General features: G+C 43.0%; 1 protein-coding gene across 3 annotated transcripts in view; it reads right to left on the bottom strand.

Annotated features, from left to right (window-relative positions):
• Nucleotides 1-7488: 7488 nt before the first annotated feature.
• The window catches only part of LOC119498355 (potassium/sodium hyperpolarization-activated cyclic nucleotide-gated channel 2-like), a 42357-nt gene continuing 27159 nt past the window's right edge, over nucleotides 7489-22686 (bottom strand). For 2 of the 3 annotated variants that reach the window (XM_037787172.1, XM_037787171.1), the window contains exons 6-9: nucleotides 16720-16866; nucleotides 15349-15589; nucleotides 15087-15251; nucleotides 12623-13575 (exon numbers count right to left, since the gene is read on the bottom strand). In XM_037787172.1, the coding sequence (XP_037643100.1) occupies nucleotides 12623-13575; nucleotides 15087-15251; nucleotides 15349-15589; nucleotides 16720-16866 (1506 nt within the window). Of the gene's footprint in view, nucleotides 13576-15086; nucleotides 15252-15348; nucleotides 15590-16719; nucleotides 16867-22686 lie in introns of all 3 variants that reach the window. The other variant, XM_037787170.1, reaches the window with a different exon arrangement.

Below are 22686 nucleotides of genomic sequence, written 5' to 3'. Positions count from 1 at the left end.
AATGAAAAAGTCTGAGATGTGGATAGCGGTTTTGAGGTCTGGAACCAGGCTGACGTTGTGCAGGATGAACTCTTCATGACCTCAGTTGTGACCTGTCATGACGACACCAGTGAGCTGGTCTCAAAAGCCCCCCAGCGTCCTCAGATTGGAAATAATGTCTCTCGCCATCTTAGTCCAAAGTCAGTGTTCCTCACTTGAGCCACGTCAGATTGAACAATGGGTCACTATGACTGGTTTGACTTTTCCAAGACCTCACTCCCACTCCCACTCATCCCCTTGACTCATCACTTATTTATACTTATCATAGGAAGGTCAGATATGATGTAGAGGATTGTGCATGCCTCATTTGGTTTTGCCCGGGTGACATGCGTTACAGAACATGATGAATAAAAGCGGAAATGAAGCAGTAATTCGTCATGGCTGCAAATATCTTAGCATGAAGTCAAGGGTCAGCTGTGGGGTCGGCGGTTTGATCCCCGGCTCCTCCAGTCCACATGTTGAAGTGTCCTTGAGCAAGATACTTAACCCCAAATTGCTCCCGAAGGCTCTGCCATCAGTGGATGAATGTGTGAATGGGTGTAAAGCACTTTGAGCGGTCGGAAGACTAGAAAGGCATTTATATAAATGCATTTACCATTTCAGAAAGCGCCATCGCTCGCTTTTTGAAAAGAAACAAAACAATTTTGGTAAACTAGATCAGACCAGAATTAATACTTTTACTTTATATTCTCATGAGCACAATGTGTCTTTAATTTCAGCTTGCACATCCTCTTTTTTAAAATAAATGTAGGTTTTCTCTTAGGAGCCACTGACTGCAACATCTTGTTTGCAGTCAATTGCTTAATGATGATTGATAGTTTGACAGGCTCTGTCTTTGGCTGAGTGGCCTAAAGGGCACACTGTTTCACATGCATATTTCCATACTAAAATACTTTCTTCAGTCAACTTTGTCCCACAAATTTTAGCCAATTATTCTAATCAGTGGGGACATTCAAAGGGTGAAAGGACCTTTTCCCCCCTCTTTTGCTACAAGACGGGGTTTTTTTCTCCGTGGTGTACTGTTTATGGTTAGTTGGGATCATATTTTTTTTTCAGTAGCTCGTGGTTCTGCTCACCTTTCTGATGATACAGGTCACGGTTCTTCAGATAAACATTAATATTGTTATTATCATACAAATACAGATTATAGCGGAATCTTGAATCGTCTCTACAGCAATATTTTGATGAATATTTTGTTTAAATGTACTAAAAATTCCCATCTACATGTGTAATTTGACATGTAAGATTGTACATTTGAATCAACTCTAGTCCACTATATCCACGTTTAAACTTGTGGGGCTGTAGACACTAAAAAAAAGCAAAAACTCCTTGAAACAAAGAAAGATAAATTTGTCATGTCATGGTGAGAAGCAAACAGATACACCATATGGCACACAGTGCAGGCCCATTAGACACTATGCTGAGCACACAGAGCCTTTCAGTACATCTCCACTGCATTTGTTTGTGTTAGCGGGACTTACCCGAGGCCTCTTTGTTCCCAGGTGAGAGCGAGAGAGAGAGAGAGATGAGGGTGCTGTTAGGACCCAGGGGTGCTCTGTGTGAATGTGATGGATGCTGTGGGGTTTGTCTCTCCTCCTGACAATTAGACCGTCACCGCTGTTCCCTCCCTCACACCCAGAAACAGCGGCCTGCTTGAGACGTCTCAGCACACAGTCATCAATCTTTACTAAGGCCACTTAAAATCACTACCAGAGATTATGTTTCTGCACAGAGGGCTGGATTCCACCGCCGCATATTAGCGATTATGGTAAAGCAAACACAGTGACGGAGCAGAAGAGACTGGCCCCTGGGCTAATGCTCGACAACAACAGAAAGCCACACGCAGCCGGAATTAAATAGCACTGTTAAAGGGTCATAGCAATAAATAATTTGTCTTGTTTATAGTTTTTCTCTGTTTTCTGTCACTTCCTCTCTGCCTCCCCTCACATCACATCTGAGCTGTAGGTTAATAGTTTTCACGCATGCAATGAATCTGCTTAGAAACAGGAAAACCCTGTGATTTGTGCAAAGCCAATTTTGTGATGCTGTTTATTTTTCCCCAGAAAATAAGTTGGCTCAGAATTAGATCCCTTTTATAGTTCGCTACAGCACCTAATCAAGGGGGCTAATTTCTGTGTCCGCCTTCGATCAGACTCAAAGACAAGTGTTTGAAATAATTTAAGTTTATTTGCAAAGTGTTAGGAGAGTCCAAGTGCAAAGTTAGCATGACACATGCTCAGAATAAGATCCAGGTTGAATAATTAAAGGTTCCCTGTGCAATATTTGTTTACATTCAGTGTTTCTCACCAAAACACATTGCATGTATCCTTGAGTAACACGATCTAATGGCTCATATACACATCACGACATTACAAGGACATTCCGCGTTTCATGAGGACGCATTTTAGGTTTTTCGCATGTCATTTGTACACCACGCAACAAAACTACAGTAATGTCCGCAGTTACGTTTAGGCAACAAAACCACTTAGTTAAGTTTAAGAAAAACATCATGGTTGAGCTTAAAATAAGTAAGGAATCTAAGTAACATACGTACGGAAACAACATAGCATGAGTATGGAAAACACGTCACAAACGTAACTTTAAAAAAAAGTCTCTTGGTTGAAAGTCCAGTGTTTGTTGGAACAGATATGTTTACATTGCAGTTAGTACAGACTGCTGTACAAATGACACGTCTAAAGCAAGAACGGCGTTCTTATTGCACGCTAAATGCCGTACGGATTATCGTGTCATTCATAAGTTTTTTCGTGTGACCGTGCTGCCTTGAGACCTTACAAAGGTTTCAAATGCATTTCCTTCCTCATTTGCAAAGCCGATTTTCTGATAATTTTAAACCTGCATTGTTTACATCCTTGTGTACTATCCAGCAGTCTTTGTCTGCCTTTGTTGGCACATTGCTAAATGTCTCTGCACATTACTGCCACCTGTAGATCAGTGGAATAATATGAAACCTTTGGCAGGAACATGCACCGTGTAACCAGCACCCTCGCGTGTGTGCATGATACCAGCCGGACAATATGACGATATATATCGACGATATAAAAATGATTAACGTATATATTTTTCTATATCATTTCCACCGCTATATAGGCTAGGCCTATATTTATTTATTTCACTTAAAACTGTTCATTTTGCACTAAAATTCTTAAAATGAGAAAATACTCAGTATGTTTCATTTGTCAAGTATTTAATTCACACAGGAGTATACAAAAACAGGCTTTACCATGTGATTATCTCATATTTTACTAGAAAACGTGCTTTATTTTGATATATATATATTGATCTCGAGATATGAAATTACATTTATTGGGATATAAGATCAGCCCTAAAGCTCACTCATAAAAACTCTGCTCTATAGCCGCTGGAGAGTGGTCTAAAACTCCACAGGGTGCCTTTAAATTTAATAGATATGCCGTCTGTAATGACATAATAACACACTAAATCACACACATAAAGGCGGTGCAGTGACTTTAGTGTGTGCTGTGCACTGATTAGTTATTAAAAGCTTTGCAAGGAGGGGCTCACTCGGATGGTGAATATTTTTGTCTTTCACTGTGCGTGTGTGTGTGTGTGTGTGTGTGTGTGTGTGTGTGTGTGTGTGTGTGTGTGTGTGTGTGTGTGTGTGTGTGTGTGTGTGTGTGTGCGTGTGTGTGTGTGTGTGTGTGTGTGTGTCACAGTGTGTGAATGTGTGAGTGTGTCTGCTCTGATGAATAGCCACAGTGTCACTGAGTACAGACCTTGACAGAGCAGAACAGATGAGATGATTCAGAAGCCAAAGCATTGTCCTGGCTCTCATCACTTCAGTTGGCGGCCCAGAGCAAATATTATCGGTGGAAGTGGATGATGGAGTGAAATCATTGAACGGGGGCCTTTGTTTCCTGTCGCAAAACAATCACAGCTGAAACAGCCTAAAGACCACGAGGAGATTAAATGTTTTGCAAACGACACAAAGTGCTTTGAGAAGAAAAAGGGTAATAATATCTGCCTGGAGCTTTTTTTTTTTTTCTTTCTCCATGAATCACATTTCCTGTCGCTCGCATATCACTGCTTTACTTTCATCCCTTTTCTCTTCTCTTCTCTTGGCCAGAGGGTTCATGGACGTTTCTGGGTCGTCTGTAATGGGAAGTGTTTAGCAGAGCAGATGTATGGAGAGCTGCTCAGGCCAGCTGCTCACAGAAAGCCTGCAACCTTTCATCTCCCCCTCTCTCCTCTGCTGCTTTTCTCACTTTATTTTCAAGAAACATTTAACAACAAGACCTGTTAAGTTCAGAGGAAATAGTTGCTGCATTATCATTTCACTTTGAAAACAGTATTCAGGGACTTTTCTCGGGAAGACACATTCAAGCGGTCCATAATTTACATAAAACATTGTATGTATGAGCTGCATACTGCATGCAGGATGTGCCCTTGTTACTGTTGTTGCCCTCTTCCTCCTCCTCCTCCTCTCCCCCAAGAGACACACTGCTCATTACATAATTTGTTGCTGTAAGCACATTTACAGCGCTCGATAAAAAATGTTACATTGTCGACTTTAGCCGCCAATTTTATACCTTAAAGCTTTGCATCACAAGTCACTAGTCAGGAACAATATAATGGATTGTGTAAATCTAAGGTGTATAACTTGCACTGAAATATACAATATTGATGAGAAAGTAGCCATAATCATGAAATAGTTAATAACAACGGAGCTCGGCCACATTTTATAGTTGGTTAGAATCTTTGAATGAGTTGTTTGTTGCCCCAATATAAGAAACTATATTAAACTTGCAGTAGGCAGAATGTTTTTGGCATCATTGGGCAAAAATTCCTTAATAACCTTTCAACATATTGTAATTCAAGTGTTCTGAGAGAAAACTAGACTTCTGCACCTCCTCATGGCTCTGTTCTCAGGCTTTAAAAAATCTGTGATGGGAGACTTTGGCCAATCACAGGTCATTTCAGCGAGACAGCGTTCCTATTGGCTGTGCTCCGGCTGGTGGGCGGTGCTTGGTATTTCCTCAACTGCATGGTCTCAACATGGCTGTCGGGTCACAAACTTTCTCATTTTACAGCTAAACACTACAAGATGTTTCTGAAAACATTTGAGATGAGAAATAGGCATTACAGTAACAGAATATTGATTCATATTTGATCAGCGCTGCCTAGTTTGACCGTTTGATCGGAGTTGGCGAGTGATTGACAGCTGCTCAGAGACGGCAGACTCCAGCTCGGCTCTGATTGGTTGTTTTCCTCCGGTCTGTGAAATCTTGCAGATGCTATTAGGAGCACCGGAGGACACAGAGGAACATGATTTTTTTCAGATTACCTGTTTCATGCACTACTGTCAGGATATAGTGACCGTTTTATAAAAATAACCTTTTTTAATCATATTTGCTCCATTTCTATCCACTACTGCTTTAACTATACAAAACAATCATAACACAGTTGGACGTATATGTATAGTGGTTAAAAAAATGTGCCAATAAATGACCAGAGGTTTTACATGGACACTATGCTAATCATAAATTCTTGGATTACTGGACTCTTTACCATTTTGATATATGTGTGCAGTAAGTGTGCCACTGAATGGCGGTATGAATTACAGCCGGGTTGGAGACACGTGATTTATAGGCCATGTGTCCTTGGATGAAGGCTGCATTGATCTCTCAGAGGAACATCTCTCTTCTTCTTTTTTTCTCAACGAGGAATAAAAGTCAAACAAACCCCCTCAGGGACGACAGATAAGAGGACCAACAAATGAAATTTAAATAAGATGACATAGCTTGTGGAGGATCACGTGACCCTTCCCTCCTGTCTCACACTGTGTGTTTTTCTCTTGATCATTTAGGCCTGACGCACTTCTCACATCCTCCCCAGCCCACTGTCCAGCAACTGTGATGTTACTGAGGCCGCCTGCGGCTGTAAGATGATTTACTGTATCCCTCTCTCTCTCTCTCTCTCTCTCTCTCTCTTTCTGTGTCTTGCTCACTGACTCATTCATGGACTCAGAGCTTGGACCAAATGCTAATCCTGGCATTCAGATGTGAGCTGTGCTCTCTAGATGCTCCCCGGTTCAGGCAGACGTGGCCGAAGCGGCTTCAGCAGAGAGGAAAATGTTAGGGCAGCATCTGCCTTCTTTCCATACACACACTCATAGAGTTTCCTGTGCACATCCACACCTACAAATGTTACAACAAAAACAAACCACACCTGTGCTCATGAATCACAGTTGCTGAATATGCATGATTTTGCTGGGGAAAAAAAACCCGGGGGACACAAATGTTTTAGCTTCTAATGGGAAGTTTTGCGTCCAGTCAAGGAGCGGCGCGAGGGGAAGAAGATGGATGGGAGGGGGGACGAGGATCCCGGTAAGCAGCTAAATAAGCAAATTGCCCTCTGGAGGTAAACCTTGGGGGTAGTGCGGGAGATGCTGATATGATTAATTGAAGTAGGACAGCCAGGGACACAGTAGAGGTCCGGCACTGCAGAGGAAACCAGGTAGAGGACAATCCTCGGCCATATACAGGATGAAACTATATACTCAGACTACATATAGCTTCACTACTTGGTGTAGTATCTGCCTGCAGCCACTACCAGTACATTGCTTCCTCATTGAATTACAATGAAATGGATAGAGAGAGCGAGAAAGAGAGAGAGAGAGAGTGTGTCAATAGAGAGAGAGAGGACATTATGTCACGCCAAGGTAAAACCACGTACGCGCACTGCGGATGGCCTCACCCACATTTGTACCGGCCGCATGTAGACCTGCAACATGAATGGTGTGAAGCTCTGTGTCGAAACCTCACCTTGCATGTGATTTTAATCTTTCTATCTCAGTGTGCCATGCATAATCACTGAGGATCCAGACAGCAGTGTGTGTGTGTGTGTGTGTGCGTGTGTGCGTGCGTGTGTGTGTGCGTGTGTGTGTGTGTGTGTGTGTGCGGGAGAAAGGAAATAGGAACGGGTGGTTGCTGCTCCCAGGCTGCCAGAGGAGTGTGTCCTTGGACTGCCCTCATCTCTGACGCACACACCCACCCACCCTTTCACACACACACACACACACACATACACTCCTGCCACTGGTTCATTTACTCTCTCTCCGTATCAGACAAATACAAAACTAGGGCTTGCATGTCCACGCACGCGCTCTTAGGTACAGGAATAAATACACTTGCTGTGCTGTGTGTGTTCACGTACACACAGACACAGTGGAAAGCTCTTAGACTGAGCTCAGACATCTCATCAGGGATGCAGCAGAGCCCCTGTCTGCAGAGAGAGAGAGAGCGAGAGAGAGAGAGAGAGAGAGAGAGAGAGATCTCATCTGATGTGGGGAAGAATGATGGTGGAGGGGTTGCTGGCTGATTTACAAGGTTGAGGTGTATGCATTAAATGTTCCACAGCGTGGCGACCAAACAAAGACACACCGATGAATAAAAAGTCCACACACAGATGTTAAGTATGCCAATGCGCTCATCTTTTTATTGCACAACAATGTATCGTCTTTTTACGAACGCTTAAACGACATTGCCACTGACTGACAGACCAGCTTATTGAGAGAGACCAGGGTGTGGCTCTGTGTTCTCGGGCCAGCAGAGGTGGTGGACAAGACAGCCTTTTTGGACGCAGGCTCAAATCAGCCCCCCCGTCAGCCGCCAGCTGTGCATCTCAGTCTGAAAGGACTGGACGGCGACAAATATCGCCAGCATCCCAAGTTAAACCCCCCTTGATCCTTTGAGATCGTTTTGGAAGCGCTGCGGCTCGGCCCGGGGAGCTGATTTGTCCCCGGATTGTAGACATCAACTTAGACAGAGCTGGAGTTCTGAAATACTTATTCGTTAAGAGCAGAAGCAGAGCACAGCCTGAGATGGTTGCAGATTGACCTCCAGAGAGAGAGAAAGAGAGAGAGAGAGGACACGTGCTGTGTCAGATATCTGTGCTGTTGTCTACATGGTGCTGGTAGAGTGTGTCTGGATGCCCACACCGAGCTGCTCGTGCAGGCTGTGGAATGCTACTAAGTCTAGGGATGTGCCTTTTCTAGGAGCATTACAGTGTTTTTTAGAACAAGTGGAGTCGTGACCGTGTAACACTTTCCAGCTTGTGCTGGCGTCTCTCTCAGCCTCACATGGTGGGTTTCAAACCCCTAAAATGGCATCATATTCTCAAGTGGGACCAACATTATAGAAGGAAAGGCACAGGAACACACACACGCACACACAAACTCAAGCACACAATTACACAGAGTCCTGAAGCAGAGAGAAGGCTTAGGTAAGCTAAGCAGGCTACAGTAGCTACGACACAAAGGTTTAACTGTTAGACTAAATAAAATCATTGTACAGTAGTTGGTACACAATAATGTCTACGTTTGAAGGTCCCACTAAGAATCGCACACAGAACTCTGCTTAGATAAGAAAAATACAAGCATGCACTCTGCTGTTATCTGTCAAGTAACTCGACCAGGGAGTTGTGACTGCTGTGGCTCGTGAGCCAAAATCAGCCTTGGAGAGATCTTTTTTCTTTTTTTTTTTTGTAATGGCAAACCAGATCAGTGTGCAACCAGTATCAGAGTTTAAAGACCTGTGCAACAATATGGTTTGAGAAGGTTTCCAGCATGTCTTAGTTTTGTTCCTGTGTTTCTATTGTGCAGGCATCTCCACAGTTTTATTTTCTTTTTTTGGCTCTGCGCAGCGAGCAGGTCATCTAAGCTAACGTCTAGACTGCCGATATCCACCAGAAGCCTGTCAGAGCTCACCCTCTCACTGTAGAAAATGTTTCTTATACAGGAGGTCGTGGTAAAACACAAACAATGTGCCCCACATCTCTGTGTATACCATATGTACAGAACATGAAAGTACAGAGTACAGCGCGCATGGTGTTGGAAGGCTCAAACCAACAAAAATGTGCAATTTTGTGTTTCCCCAAATCAGGGAAAATTATATATACTGACATTGTCATTTTAATTCAGCAATACTAGTCATCTAATGTTTTTTTTTTTTTTTTTTTTTTTTTTTTTTTTACATATATTGCAAGTTGAAAATAAAAACACATATTTGCATTTTTACAGGCACATACATACCACAAAAATAGACTATGTGGAAACTAGATATACTAGGCACAAGGTATATACAGTCCGTGTGCATGGGGCACATTGCAAAAAAAACAATAACCAAACAAAACATAAATCAAAAGACACTTTTACAAACAAAAAAAGAATACCCTGATTTGCTAACATATCAACACCAAGGCATTCAGTACCCTTAATATCTGGTACAGCGAGAATGAGAGGTTTGAAACTTAGATACTCTCAATACTTGTCAGTCAGTGTCAAACATGTATGAGGGATTTCAGTCCCACTTCACAGCAAGGTCCAGGAGAGGAACCGTTAAACAATCGCACTTTGAACCCCCCGTCATCAGGCAAATACAGCGCCATATCTCACACACACACGACCCGACGGCGGCGGTGGCCGGAAGCCGACTGAATGAACACACTTGTGACACAAGACAGACAGCTGACGGAAGTATGTGCTTGGCCGGGGCTGTATCGGCGTCATGGCTGAGGGTTGAAACAGAGTGATCAAAGTGTCTGGTACGCCATCCTTTGAGTGGGAGTGGATTACACACTACAGCATCCTACTGGATGGATGCAATGAAGCAGAGACGGTGCCTGATATTGCCTGAAACATTAGCTCTTTAACTCTCCCTCCATCTTGCTTTTACTGACTGTGGACTCATTCAAATAATATCAGCACAGTCCTGATAGCAGCTTAATAGGGCAAACTCTGGTATTAGCACAAAGGAATATAGGGAAGAGGATTAATTGATTGCACTGGAACAGTATTGAAGCACACAACAGCTATTGACTCAAATGGACGGATTCATTCACAATCGTGTTGGCATTTTGGCATGTACCTTTCCCATAGGAAAAAAAAGCAATACAAAGTTTCCGTGTTGCAGCACTGCGACCCAGGTATGACAATGAACGAGGTTTAGAGCATGATCAAACGGAAATGGGAAATGTGGCTGTTCTACATTACAGTGACAATGAGCCAGGGGTTTATATAATGAAGCCCTTGGATGAAAACAATCACTTACACCTTGTTTCAAGATTTAAACAGCTCTCAAGTGATCAAAACAAAACGGCAGCGAGTTTTGTTAATAACAATCTGAGGGTTACGACTCCACTCGATAGATCCTCGCTTTTTCTGGGCCAATCAAAATTCAAGGGGAATCTTTCAGCGCGGTTAAATCAACACGTTGATTATGGGAGGATGGAGAAGTCTACATAAATCAATGGACAGCCTAGCTGTGGCGATCAATACATCTCTCTGAAAAGGTAGCAAACCTGAGTGAAATGTCCATCGCATCGACTTTACAGTTTGGCTCCTGATCGATGCTCGGAGCTGAAAAAGTTAGGACGCGGATGTTTGTTTAACGCATTGAATCAGCTGCCTGTTTTCTTTCCCAATTGGATTCACTTGTCGTCCTTTACAGTTTAACCAGATAATGGGTCGGGGAGAAGTACCGCACCCGTTTTTTTAAGAGAATAGAGCATCGATTTTCATTTTGATTACAAGGTCGAAGTGCATCACACAAGGTGCTTAAACTGAATGTCCTCAGTGCTTGCTTTGGACCGAGGAGTTCAAAGTGGTCACGACTCGCTCTTGTTCACGCCGGCCTCAATAAATGAACTTAAAAGACGGATCCTCTTGTGATAGATCTGGGGATAGGGTGCGGGAGGAGGGGGGGGGGGGGGGGTAACATACAGGTTAAATACAGCAACGTCCTACCCAGAGAAGCATCATCAAACCTAAAAAGATCACACAGACAGACACTCAGCAACACATACGGCAATGCCCACAACCCCCTTGCATCATAAAAGCCTCTTTAAACCTCCGTCCCTTGATATTTACATGGCAGTTTATATCTGATTAGCTGTCTTCCTTCTCGTATGGCATACATTCAGCAAGAGAAGGCTTTTAGCTTCAACAGGATCAGGATATTTAAAACAAAGCCTCAACCCCGATCCCCAAATTTGAACAATAGGTTTGTTGTCGAAATGTCGAGACATTCGTGGGAGTTTTGGGGGCACGTAGAGACTTCCATATAGAGCAAAGAGTTTTTACAAGTGAGGCATTTGTGCCCCATATTGCCCGTTCATCTTACAATTTAATATCTTCAAATGGGCTTTAAAGTGACGTTTTGGAGGATCTGACTTGCTGAACTGAAAGCGTGGATTCATCCTGTGACTCTAAACCAGTTTGTCCCGTCTGTTTGTACGTAAAAATGACACTCTCATTCCCACCCGACATTTTTGGTTAAGGTAACAACATGGTCACTGGATTACAATACTTCAAGTGAAGCCACAATAGCTGCTGGATTCTTTAAGATTTCACATTAAAAAGAAAACGAAAGGAAAACTTTCCTGTACAGCATATGTATAGATATTTATATTCATATATATTTTTATATATAGGCGGGGTAGAGTATTGCAGAATTATATTGCATGTGTTAATCAATAAACCTAGACAAAAACAAGCAAGTATACAGTATGGGTTGTTCACAAATGTTTCCTTGTCGATAAAGCTCAGATTTTTTAACCACCTTTGCCTTCAGGGTTACAATCAGTGCGCCGACCAAAGCTGCTGACCGCCTCCCCAGATGTTTTCGTGAAAACAGGTCAGTGCCGCCGTCAGCATGTCGAACCAACCGCGCTTGACAAAGCAAGTGTAGAGCGTGTGTGAGTCCATTCTCTGAAAATAGAACCGAAACGTACCGACAAACTCACGCGCACAAACTTACACCCACATATATACATACACACAAACCAAATATATGGCTTCTAACGTTGAATCAAGGCAGTTAAATAAATGGCATTTTCTTCTATGTTTCTTTTTTAGTTGATACAGACACAACCAGACTTTGTGTTCGAGCTCAACTTTGGTTTGGGTAGATACAATGAATATAATATCCCTCCGTACTTTTTTCACCAACTATGTACACATCGATGTAAGATCGACCAGCGGTCTAAAACACTATTTTCACTACTATTTTTAAACAATATGAAGAGCAATGTGTTCTTTTGCTACGACAGCTTATACGGAAAAAATTACACTCAAAACACTTTTTGAACGCTTAAAATGTCATTGTCATTTGACCTCAAGTCCCTGATTTTCATTTTTAAGTCCAGCTCCTGCTAGATTGCATTGCATGGATTCTACACAGTATGCAATAGTTACATGAATCATACGTTTCTTCATATCTTTACAGTAAAGACAGCGATATACAGTAGGTGTTTGGAAGCAGAGTGTAAGGGGTGATACTAAGACTAAAGGTGCTGGCGCAGTAGACTAGACCAGTTCAACCTTAAGTTATACTAGTTTAATTGTATAGACTCCTCCTAGCCAAAGTTTCTCAAGACTTTGAGTTGCTCTTTTTCCTTCCGCTGACATCAGCGCACAGTGCATCCTGGTCGAATGACTGGTGGCGCTGGCGGTAGCTGATTGGTCATTTAGCAGGCTGACAGATCAGCTGGACTGACCTAAAACAAACTCCTACAAAAAAGGCCTCGTTCCTGAACTCTACCAGGGTCACAAGTTGGAAGACAGCCGGGATCTGGCAGAGTCTAGCTCTGGAAGGCTGACAATTGAATCTTTCTTGGGAACTCCAGAGTCTGGAGGTCCTGATCCAGCAGCTGCTGCTACTACTGCCCCCATTCCAGCAGGTCCACCGGGAGGGGGTGTGGAGGCAAAGGCCACCCTTTGTTGAGCTCCTGACGATCTCACCACCCCTGAGGGCCCTGGCAGGTTGGGGTGAGAGGGCTGAGGGGGACCGATGGAGTTGTTGGAGGTGCGGGTGGATTGTGGGGGGCTGGGGACTGCAGAGGCAGCTTGTTGTGTTCCCTCCTGGGGGAGCGAAAGCTGGGAGGCAGACATGACCCGGGTGTCATGGCTCAAGCTACCTGTATGAAGGGAGTGGGTGCTCTTGTGTGAGGCAGGCCTCTGCTGGGTCTGTGTGGGGCTGGGTGCATGATGCTGTACTAGGGACAACTGGGAACCAGAGGGTCCTGCGCTCGCCATGTACTGGAAAGTCCGTCCTGAAGCTGCGAGTGGGCTTTGGACGGGCGGGCTTGAGATTGCAGATCCGAACGCCCCTCCGAGCGTCTGAGGGGGTTGAGACTGAAGAGGAGACATGGAGACCGGGCTGGCCAGGTTCTGCATCACCTGGAACCTTCGCACCATGCGAGGAGACTGCAGAGTCCCTGGACCCACCAGGGGACTCGCCATTTGAGGACAAAAGCTCATAGCCACAGCCTGCTGGAGAGTGGCGATAGCAGAGCCTGACTGCGCCTGGCCAGGGGGGGCAAAGATACCGCCGATGGAAGGGGTCATCGACATGGCCCGCGGCCGCTGCAGGTCCACCAGCTTCACCATCTCACGGTCGTACTTGACAATCTCCTGGATCATCTCGTTCTCCTGGTTGTTGAAGACGCCAGAGTTGAGATCATGCTGGACCTTGTGCAGCAGGATGGAGTTCTTTTTACCTGCAGAAATAAATAAATGGATTGATTATTAAGGACGGGGCAGAGAGGACGAAAAGCTGAACAAAATGGAAATGGAAACAGGAGGATTTGGAAAGGGAGAACAATATGAGTTAGATATAGCATGTGATGTCCTTCACACCAGGTACATCCTCTAGCAGAATGAGCCCTGAGGAAAATGGATGTGTCACCCTGTACTCTCATCTACTGTTACAGTGTCCCGTGTCATTTTGAGGGAACAGCACAGCTCATTTTACTGCCTATTTCAACATTAATATTCTGGACACATTTCCTAAGCACAATATTAATTTGTTCGCTGTACATGGGGTTCATTTCAGATGTTTTTATATTTAAAAAAGAGCTGTATGCAGAGACTTACAATAATGCAATACAGATGTTACATGCTTTTGTACCGCTACTCACACGTCTGACTGCGTCTCCTGACGTCTAAAACTATCAGCAACTTTTGGTCATGAAGACAAATTATGTATGTCGTTCCTAGAACCTGCAGCGTCTTTGGTGAAAGTGCTTTTAAAGTTTTTGCACTCTCATCTTGGTGTGAGAGTCACTCACACCAAGTCACTTTAAACTGGAGTATTTTAGAAGCATGCACGATTTTAAAAACAGGATTATGGATTATTTGAGCACTGAATGCACATGTCTTGTTACTGAACAACACTGCTAGTTCATTGGTTGATGCAATTTGCTGTTTGTTTCCTGTCTGTTACTTGTTTCTGTTATGATCAATTCAATCAGTCCAAAGGGGCTTATTGGCATGGGAAACATACGTTTACATTAGCAAAGCAACAGTGAACTAAAAATAAAAATCTTTTCCTCTCTAGGTTCTATGGTGAAGCGGAGGTTGTGTTACTCAGGCTAAGCGAAAGACAATGGATGGATGGATGTTACTCTGTACACACGACATCTATTGCAAGTCTGTCCGTCAAGGAATCCATTGTTACCATGTTATGCTAGCTTGTCGGGAAGGAGGCTAAATAACGCTCCAAACTTACGCTAAATTTTGTCGAGGAAAAACTTGCATGGCCATTTTCTCTGGGTACCGACGAGTCTCCCCATTACAGACATGCCCACTTTATGATAATCACATGCAGTATGGGGCAAGTCATAGTCAAGTCAGCACACTGACACACTGACAGCTGTTGTTGCCTGTTGGGCTTGAGCTTCAGCTTATTTTTTTTATGCTAAATGCAGTACCTGTGAGGGTTTCTGGACAATATTTGTCATTGATTTGTGTAAATGTATACAGACGTTTACATAAAGCAAACATATTTGCCCACTCCCATGTTGATAAGAGTATTAAATACCTGACAAATCTCCCTTTAAGGTACATTTTGAACAGATAAAAAATGTTATGATTATTTTGCGATTAACTATGGACCATCATGCGATTAATCGCGATACATTTTTTAATCGATTGACAGTCCTAGTTAAATGCAAAATAAAAATGCAACCATATGTCAGCCATTAATCACATGTATGCATGCACTTTTTACCTATGCGGTCTAGACGGTCAATGGCAACAGTCTCGAAGGCGCGTCTCATCATGGGATATTCTTCCAGCACCTCATTGAAGTTGTCAACAGACAGAGAGTAGAGTCGACAGTACGTCTCCGCTCGCACGCTGGCTGTTCGCCGACCCCTCGTTAATAAACAGATCTCTGTGATGAGGAAGAATAAAGCGCATCGGCTTTAAAGAAAAGAAAAAAGAAGCTAAAAATATCACCACCAGAAAAAAAAAACTGAACTGTGACCTACCTCCAAAATAAGAGCCGTCAGAGAGCTTCATTGCCAGAGTGCCTTTAGTGATGACGCTGCAGACTCCGTGCTGAATGAAGTACATTTTCTTCCCAATGGTGCCTTCCCTTATGATGTAGTCATGCGGCTGGAACACCTCAAAACGCAGCTTGGTCAACATGGCCGTCACGAAGTACGGCTCTGCGTTGGCAAACAGCGGCATGGATGCCACCAGCTTGCGACAGTTGAAATTTACAATTTCCTAAGAAAAGACACGTTATTTGGTGATAAATATAACTGAAGCACCACACTGCAGTCAAGTGTCTCCTTCTGCATGCATGAATGGTGAGCTCAGGGATTTAAGTATAAAAGTTCATCTTGTGAATATATGTGATAACAAACTACAAAATAAAGGCTAAAAACAAGTGTTTTTTTTGTATTTTCAAGATGTCAAGAACACAAGAAAGGGACTTTCTTAAAGGGACTGTATGTTACTTTTTACACGTGTAAATCGTTTTTTATTGCCAATGTGTGAACAGGTTGTAACGTAACCTAAAAGAATGAGACCTTTTGCGACTTTCTGGGTTTCCTCTATCAGCCTATAGACTGCTTTTAATGTGAAGAACCCGGACCCGTTTTTCCGTTTGGTTAGAAATGGAGTCCGCTAATGCATCCACTACAACTCAGACTCCAACACAAACTCCAAGGAAGCACAAAAAAACACAGTTATATCTAGTGAAGCCCGTATTGCAAAACAGGAATGTGACCGATGTCGGGCAAAAACTAGTGTTATGGGAGTGTGTGTGCACGTGGGAAGTGAGGGGTGAAGCAAGAAAGAGAGAGCGGCGGCGAAACAATCCAGCAGCGGAGCAGAAGAGAGTTAGTTTAGCTTTGAGAATATCAAGGAAATGTACAGTAGAAATTGCAGTTTGTGCAGAAATGTGTCTTGTTTCCCTGCTGCCAAGTGACGTGACGGGGCTCCGGAGCGAGTAGCGTTATCGACTCCGGCCCAGGAGATCAAAACTACAGTGTCTCCCCTTCGCCTTCTGACCACGGTCGGGAGGTTGAAGCAGGAAAAGTTATCGGCCAGGCCTTCGATTCATGGAACGATCTTTGTTTGGTAAGCTAACATTACTGCCAAGCATGTGAAATAATACAGTGATGTTGTGGTTTTAGCTGCTAATGTGCCTAATGTTAATCAACATGATGCCTGTCAAACACGTTCAGTCTCGTGTGTGTCGCTGACTGTCGTTGACTTAACGGCCACAGGTGTCACTGTTAACAAGCAATTTCTGATTCTTACGTAGAGTCCCTTTAAGTATCTCAAACAAAAAAATGATCTTACAGTAAGTCTTCATATGTGGAAAGTCTTTCTGTGCGTTTATGTCTCACCTCTCTGAGGGGCTCGCTGAGTTCTCCCAGAATGCTCTCCTCGTCAAACATCTTGCCCTGGTATCTGTGCTCGTAGTAGTCGTGGATCTTCTGTCGGAAGTCGGATGGCAGCTTATGGAAGGACATATACTGCTCCACTTGTTTGTACTGAGAGGACAGATATAATGTTCTGTTAATACAGTGCACACAATAATATGTCTAACAACATCTTGTATACTTTTCTCACTGTAACAATGTTTAATTGTATTGTTTTGTCTGTTGAAGGGAAACTCTAGTGTTTTTCTTATTGTCAGAAAAATGAATGAAGAGGATCCCGAACCAACAATGCATTGATCCCACCAACAAGTCCTGTCTGTGTAGTCAAAGCCTGACTCGTCTGTGCCAACAAGCTCCATTGTTGTCCAAAAAAAATATTAAAACGCATCAATGAGCCATGCTGTTGCTCTTGATGACATGTTGCCTCATTGTGATGAAAATGGGCACTGTGGTTTATTTCAACTTAATCCCACAAACACCATCCTGCTGCTGTTAAATACCCACCACAGTACCACACTATGTATTCCTCCACAGTTGAAAATATCCCCAAATAATGCATAATTTACTCCTGTTTGAGTAACATTTGCTAAAAACGACAGTTTTAGGTAATTATTTAGCCTTTTTAAATGAAATTATATATTAGCTATAAGCGCTATTAGGGGTGTAAAGATACATCGATCTGGATCGATATATCGATTCAATAATCAACGACCCAAAAAACATTGACACATGTCATTATCCGTGTCACCATTTCTGTCCAAGCGCACTTCCTTCCTAAAAAAACTCAATAATAAAATTGTCAAATCATATTTTAGCTGCTTTTTGTGAGTAGTGATTGTGTTAAATGGGCATATAATATTGTCTCATATTAATCAGGCCCTGAATCAAATCGAAACTATATCGTGGCAGACTTTGTGATATCAGCAAATATCGTATCATTATATAAAATATATAATACCGCATCATGATGAAACTTGTGATTTACACCCCTAAGAGCTATAGACAGGGTAAAGAAGTAAAAGAAAGTATTGAGAAACAGACACATTGTTGATTTTGTCCCTTTCATGGAATTTGACAATAACAAATATATAGACTATTGGCAGCTTTATCCTTTAAATACATTAACATAAACAAAAATCATTTTAAAAAGCTATGAATAAAAGACAGTCACCCACCAACCTTGAAAAATATGTATAAAGTTATGATTCAATTGGTTGCACATGTTTTACACACTTCTGTTTATATAGACAGCAGAACTTACAATTCACACACAGATAGTAGTACACAGTATCTTTAGATAAATGTTTGTATGAAGCCACCTCAAATTCACAGCAAAATATATTCTTTGATATGTACATTTACTAAGCCGTTACATGTGTTTACTACACTCAGTTGGCAGTTTAAAGCAACAGTCTGGCAGTAAATCTTCATGAAGGTTATAATGTTCTGTTTATATTGAAACAGTGTTAGAGAGGTGCCTGTTTCAAATTTATGGCCATTTTGGAGGCTGTAGATGGTGCTCTTAAATTGTATTTTATCCTCACAGGTTTTTCTAATATTTCATCTTTACAGCAAACACCTCTCATTTTTTGACGCAATACAATTCAACAGCCACCAAAAGGGATGCAGCTTACATGAAAATAAACAAGGTGTCTTTCGGGGGATGACGCAACAGCGTTTTACCCGTATATTTCTCCCAGTGAGTCAACAAATACAACACAAAACGGTGCGAGCACATGCCCTTCAGCTGTCCACTGAAATGAACACACTCGCCCTTTTAATCAATGCTACCTAGAAGTTAATCAATGCCAGATCAATAGAAAGTGAAGGGTCCAACACGGCAACAGCACAAACAATCAGCTCCTATTGTTGAGATATGCTAATCACAATCCATCCAAAGTGACCACTGAGAAACCAAAACTACGCGGCCGCCGGCCTGCGCCACAGCCGTGGCGAGGGTGATGGTGATGGATGTGGCGGTGAACAGGACAGACGGTAAACTGTGGAGAGAAAAAAGATTTCTCCTCGTACTTTGCTGTCAGACTGTGTGCACAAGCTCAAATGGAAAGCCTTATAAGATGCGCAGCTCCGCCCTGCACCTATAAAGCTGTCCAAAACACAATTTTGGGAGGCAGTGAGTGACAGCTCAGCGGGCAGGAACGTGCTGCGTACAACTCACGACTTTTAAGGGCTGACGTCATCGTCCAAACCGCCTGTCTATCCCATCGGTCCTAAAACTGTGCAGCGGATGAACGCCACAAAAGTGACATCTCCTGACAATGTTTTCAACAGGTTTGCTTCAGAGTAGCGAGACCGCCCCACAACTGGTCCCAGTTTCACTTCTGGTGATGTTGCATCCTGTAGGCCCCAAGCTAAAACAACGAGGTCCACCTGCTCACACGCTAAAAGCTCTGGATCCTCAACAGCATCAGATAAACGCCTAAATTGTTTGTACTCTGAGACAGACAGACTGGCTCCAAAAGAGAGACACATTTGGCAAACAAAGATCTCTAGTTGTACATAACTGGATACTTGTGTACACACGGAGAATCCTGCAGTTCAGGGCAATGAAATCCCCACTTTCTTGACAGCAATACACTAACCCACAGCTACAAAGCACCCCGCTATAGTGTAATTCTACCTGAGACTAAACAGACCTGACCCTGTGTGTACCATTTCATATAACTAGGGTCACATTAGCAACCTCAGAACTGACATACAGTGTTTACAGTGCAGTCAGAGAGTATTACATTTTGTTGCATTGTTTGATTTGATATGAAACTATACCACTGGAGTTAAAGAGGTTTGATTTGAGTGTGATTACATTCGCATTAGATGAACTGTGGAGGAACTACAGCGTATTTATGTACAGTCATTCCTTTTTAGGAGACAGAAAGTTAACACAGACTTGAAGAAGGTCTTCATATTTCAAATTTGCTGGCAATGGCTGGCTGGACTCTATGACCCGAAGACATCAGCAGACTCTTGGCATCCTCTGCAGTGATGCTCTGCCAGGTTTGTACTCTCCAGTTCTCGCTTATTTCAGGCACTTTTAAAGTTCAGTCTGGTGTTCAGCAACAGAAACACGTACTCTGGGTTGAGGTACAGTATGTTTGGGAATATTATTCTGGTTCATTGTCCTAAAAGTGTGGGAATATGAAAGGCTGCAAGTCCAACATTGCTCAATCCTTACCCGATCAACACCCACCCCTGTTTTGGGGATGGTCGACCTGAATTAAAACAAATGGACCGTTTTTGTTCGTTAGACCCTTGTGATGAATTTGGACAAACATTTTCAAAGATTTAATCTTTCAGTTGAGTTTAGTCGTTGAGTCTGAGATACTTTTGTGCTTTTAAGGTAAGAAGACACCATAGTTTAAGTTTTTTTTAAGGCTTACCTTTCATATCCCCCTCTGGATGATCAACAAGTTCTCATCCCAACTCGTCATATACTGACACTTTGTCAGACCACTTGGCGTCACTTTTCGGTCGCAGTAAACACATGCTTAATGTTGTGATTTAAACAAAAACACTTAGTTAGGTTTAGGAAAAAACAACGTGGTTTGACTTTAAATTACTACGTTTTTGCCGTGAAAATGTGACTTGACGATGTCAACACAATAAATGAATGAAAAGCTGATTGTAAAGTGAAAGTGAAACGCACGGGACACAAACAGCGGTCTCCTGGATGAAAGCCTTCTGTTTGTCTGACTCATCTACCTCACCTCCCTCCCGCCTGGTGTGTGTCTTTTGCTGTTTATAATACGTCACCACAGCACTTTCCCTGAGCGGTTACTGTTGCCATGGATGGGTTTACATTGTAGTTAATGGGAAGCTCGGTGCGTCTCATACAGGCGCTAAAGGGTGTCTTGTGTGGCGGTATCGAACGCCGATGGCTGTGACAAAACAGCAGTTTTTGACGCCCTGGTAATGAGAACGGGCTGGGAGGATTTGTAATAACTCAGTATCCTGACTCACCTCCTGACTTTTCATATTTCTAATACGTTTATGACCAAATACCTGCAAAAGTAATGACATCCAACCAGCCTCAGCTGTACTCCCTCCTTTTGCGCTAATTACTAAATGTTAGCCTGCTAACGTGCCTAAGGATAGCCTCACAGAGCTGCGAGCATGGCTGTAGGTGTGTGTGACTGCTTCCACTGAAAAGCCAAGAGTCTCTCATCCACAAGAAGTTTTCATAATACTAGCAGTCTGTAAAAACGCATCTCACATAAGGAACAGTAGGTGGTAAAATCTTAAAGTCTCAGTGTCTCTATTCTATTTCAAATCCAATGTGCTAGATTACAGAGCCAAAACAGTGAAAACAAATACTCTCTGACCTGTATGTAGGTGTTAGAAAGCGTTCATGTCTGCCGTTCCACAGGCTCACCGGTGCTGTTTAGACAACTAGGCACAGGTGAGCTCAATCTACATGCAATCAGTGCTCCTATAACTGGGAGGAGAGGAGGAAGAACATCTCTGTTTGTCCTGCTACCAACAGTTCCCCTGTCTTAATCCAGTGCGTCTTAAATGAGTCATTCTTTAAGTTTTATCACTTTGATAATGCCATGTCTTTCTCTGTTCACTTTATGAATAAAATTCTCATGTTTAACTGGAATATTGTTTGTGTTCAAATACTATCCGGCTTTCAGTTGACAACTATGATTACAGTGAGTAAATGTATGTGCAATGCTGTTAATGTCATGCAACTGTTCGTGTATCTAATGCACATACACCATTTGATGAGGTTAAAGGGGAAGTTCATATAAAATAAAGTCCTTTTTTGGTGGAATTTCCTGTCTCTCTGTCCCCTGATTCTGGTTACTTCATGTCCGACACTTGAGTGTCCCTAGACTCGCCGATTTGGTCACCTAAACAGCAGGTTTAATGCTACCATGTACTATTTCTGCAGAGCGGATGATGATATACAATGACCCCACATGGCAAGAAAAGCTTTGTCACTCAGCCCAGAAAAAGCAACGCGTGTTTCTGACTGATACCGTCATCACCCACGCTGCTTCCTTCTGCCATATAACATAAACATAAATAAACCAAACATGCAACATTTGAATTATTCAGCGTCTATGTAAGGAAAAATCTCTGCTAAGCTCCTCTGATGGAGTTACACAACACAATGTCTCACCTGCATGAGTGACTCTGCTTCCTGACATCTGCAGATGGAGAGTGGCCTGAAGAAATGACCTCGTGTCACAACTCTTTACCCGGCGCGTCAAAGCTAACGCTCCAGCTGGTGAGCCTTTCATAGAATAGAAGTGCTGATTGTGAACAAAGTGTAGGTGTGAGACGGCGAGGGGGAAAACCTCGCACTCGCCTGCAGAGATGCATGCGGCGACCACGCAGCTGTGGTTTAGATTGTGGCTCGGCTAAAGTGTGAATGAATGATGCGGCAAAAGCCTAAATGGTGGCGTTTGATGACTTGACTTTGAGAGCCATGTCACAGTGCGGCGTATCGATCGTCACCAGGCCAAACCTGAAATCTCTCCAGTGTCACAGAGGAGAGGGAGCGAGCCGGTGCGTCACAGCGCCCGTGGGGAACTGACAAACCCCCAAATGAGAGTGAAAATGACATCCATTTTCTGTGTCACTTTGATGACAGTGTACGTGGCAGCAAAACGCTCCACTGACATTTCGTTTTCTAAATTGCTGCTTCTGTGAACTCTTTGCATTTTGTGATTTAGGCGAAAATTTATGGAGAGTTTTGTCTTTGACTTTAATTATATGTTTCAACTTTTAAGCCCATTAACCGCAAATCTAATATGCTGTAGCTATCAGCTGTTTATCATTTCACCTCTCCTTCCCCTTCTTCTCCTTTCCTTTACCTTCCTCTCCTCTCTTTTCCTCCTGCTCATTCATCCCACAACCTCTCTCCATTGGAAATTCTAATTTGGGTTCATCCCAAATGGCCATGCT

This window comes from Sebastes umbrosus, chromosome 12 (assembly GCF_015220745.1).
Source record: "Sebastes umbrosus isolate fSebUmb1 chromosome 12, fSebUmb1.pri, whole genome shotgun sequence".
Classification (NCBI taxonomy): domain Eukaryota; kingdom Metazoa; phylum Chordata; class Actinopteri; order Perciformes; family Sebastidae; genus Sebastes; species Sebastes umbrosus.
This window is presented reverse-complemented; position numbering and strand designations above follow the sequence as displayed.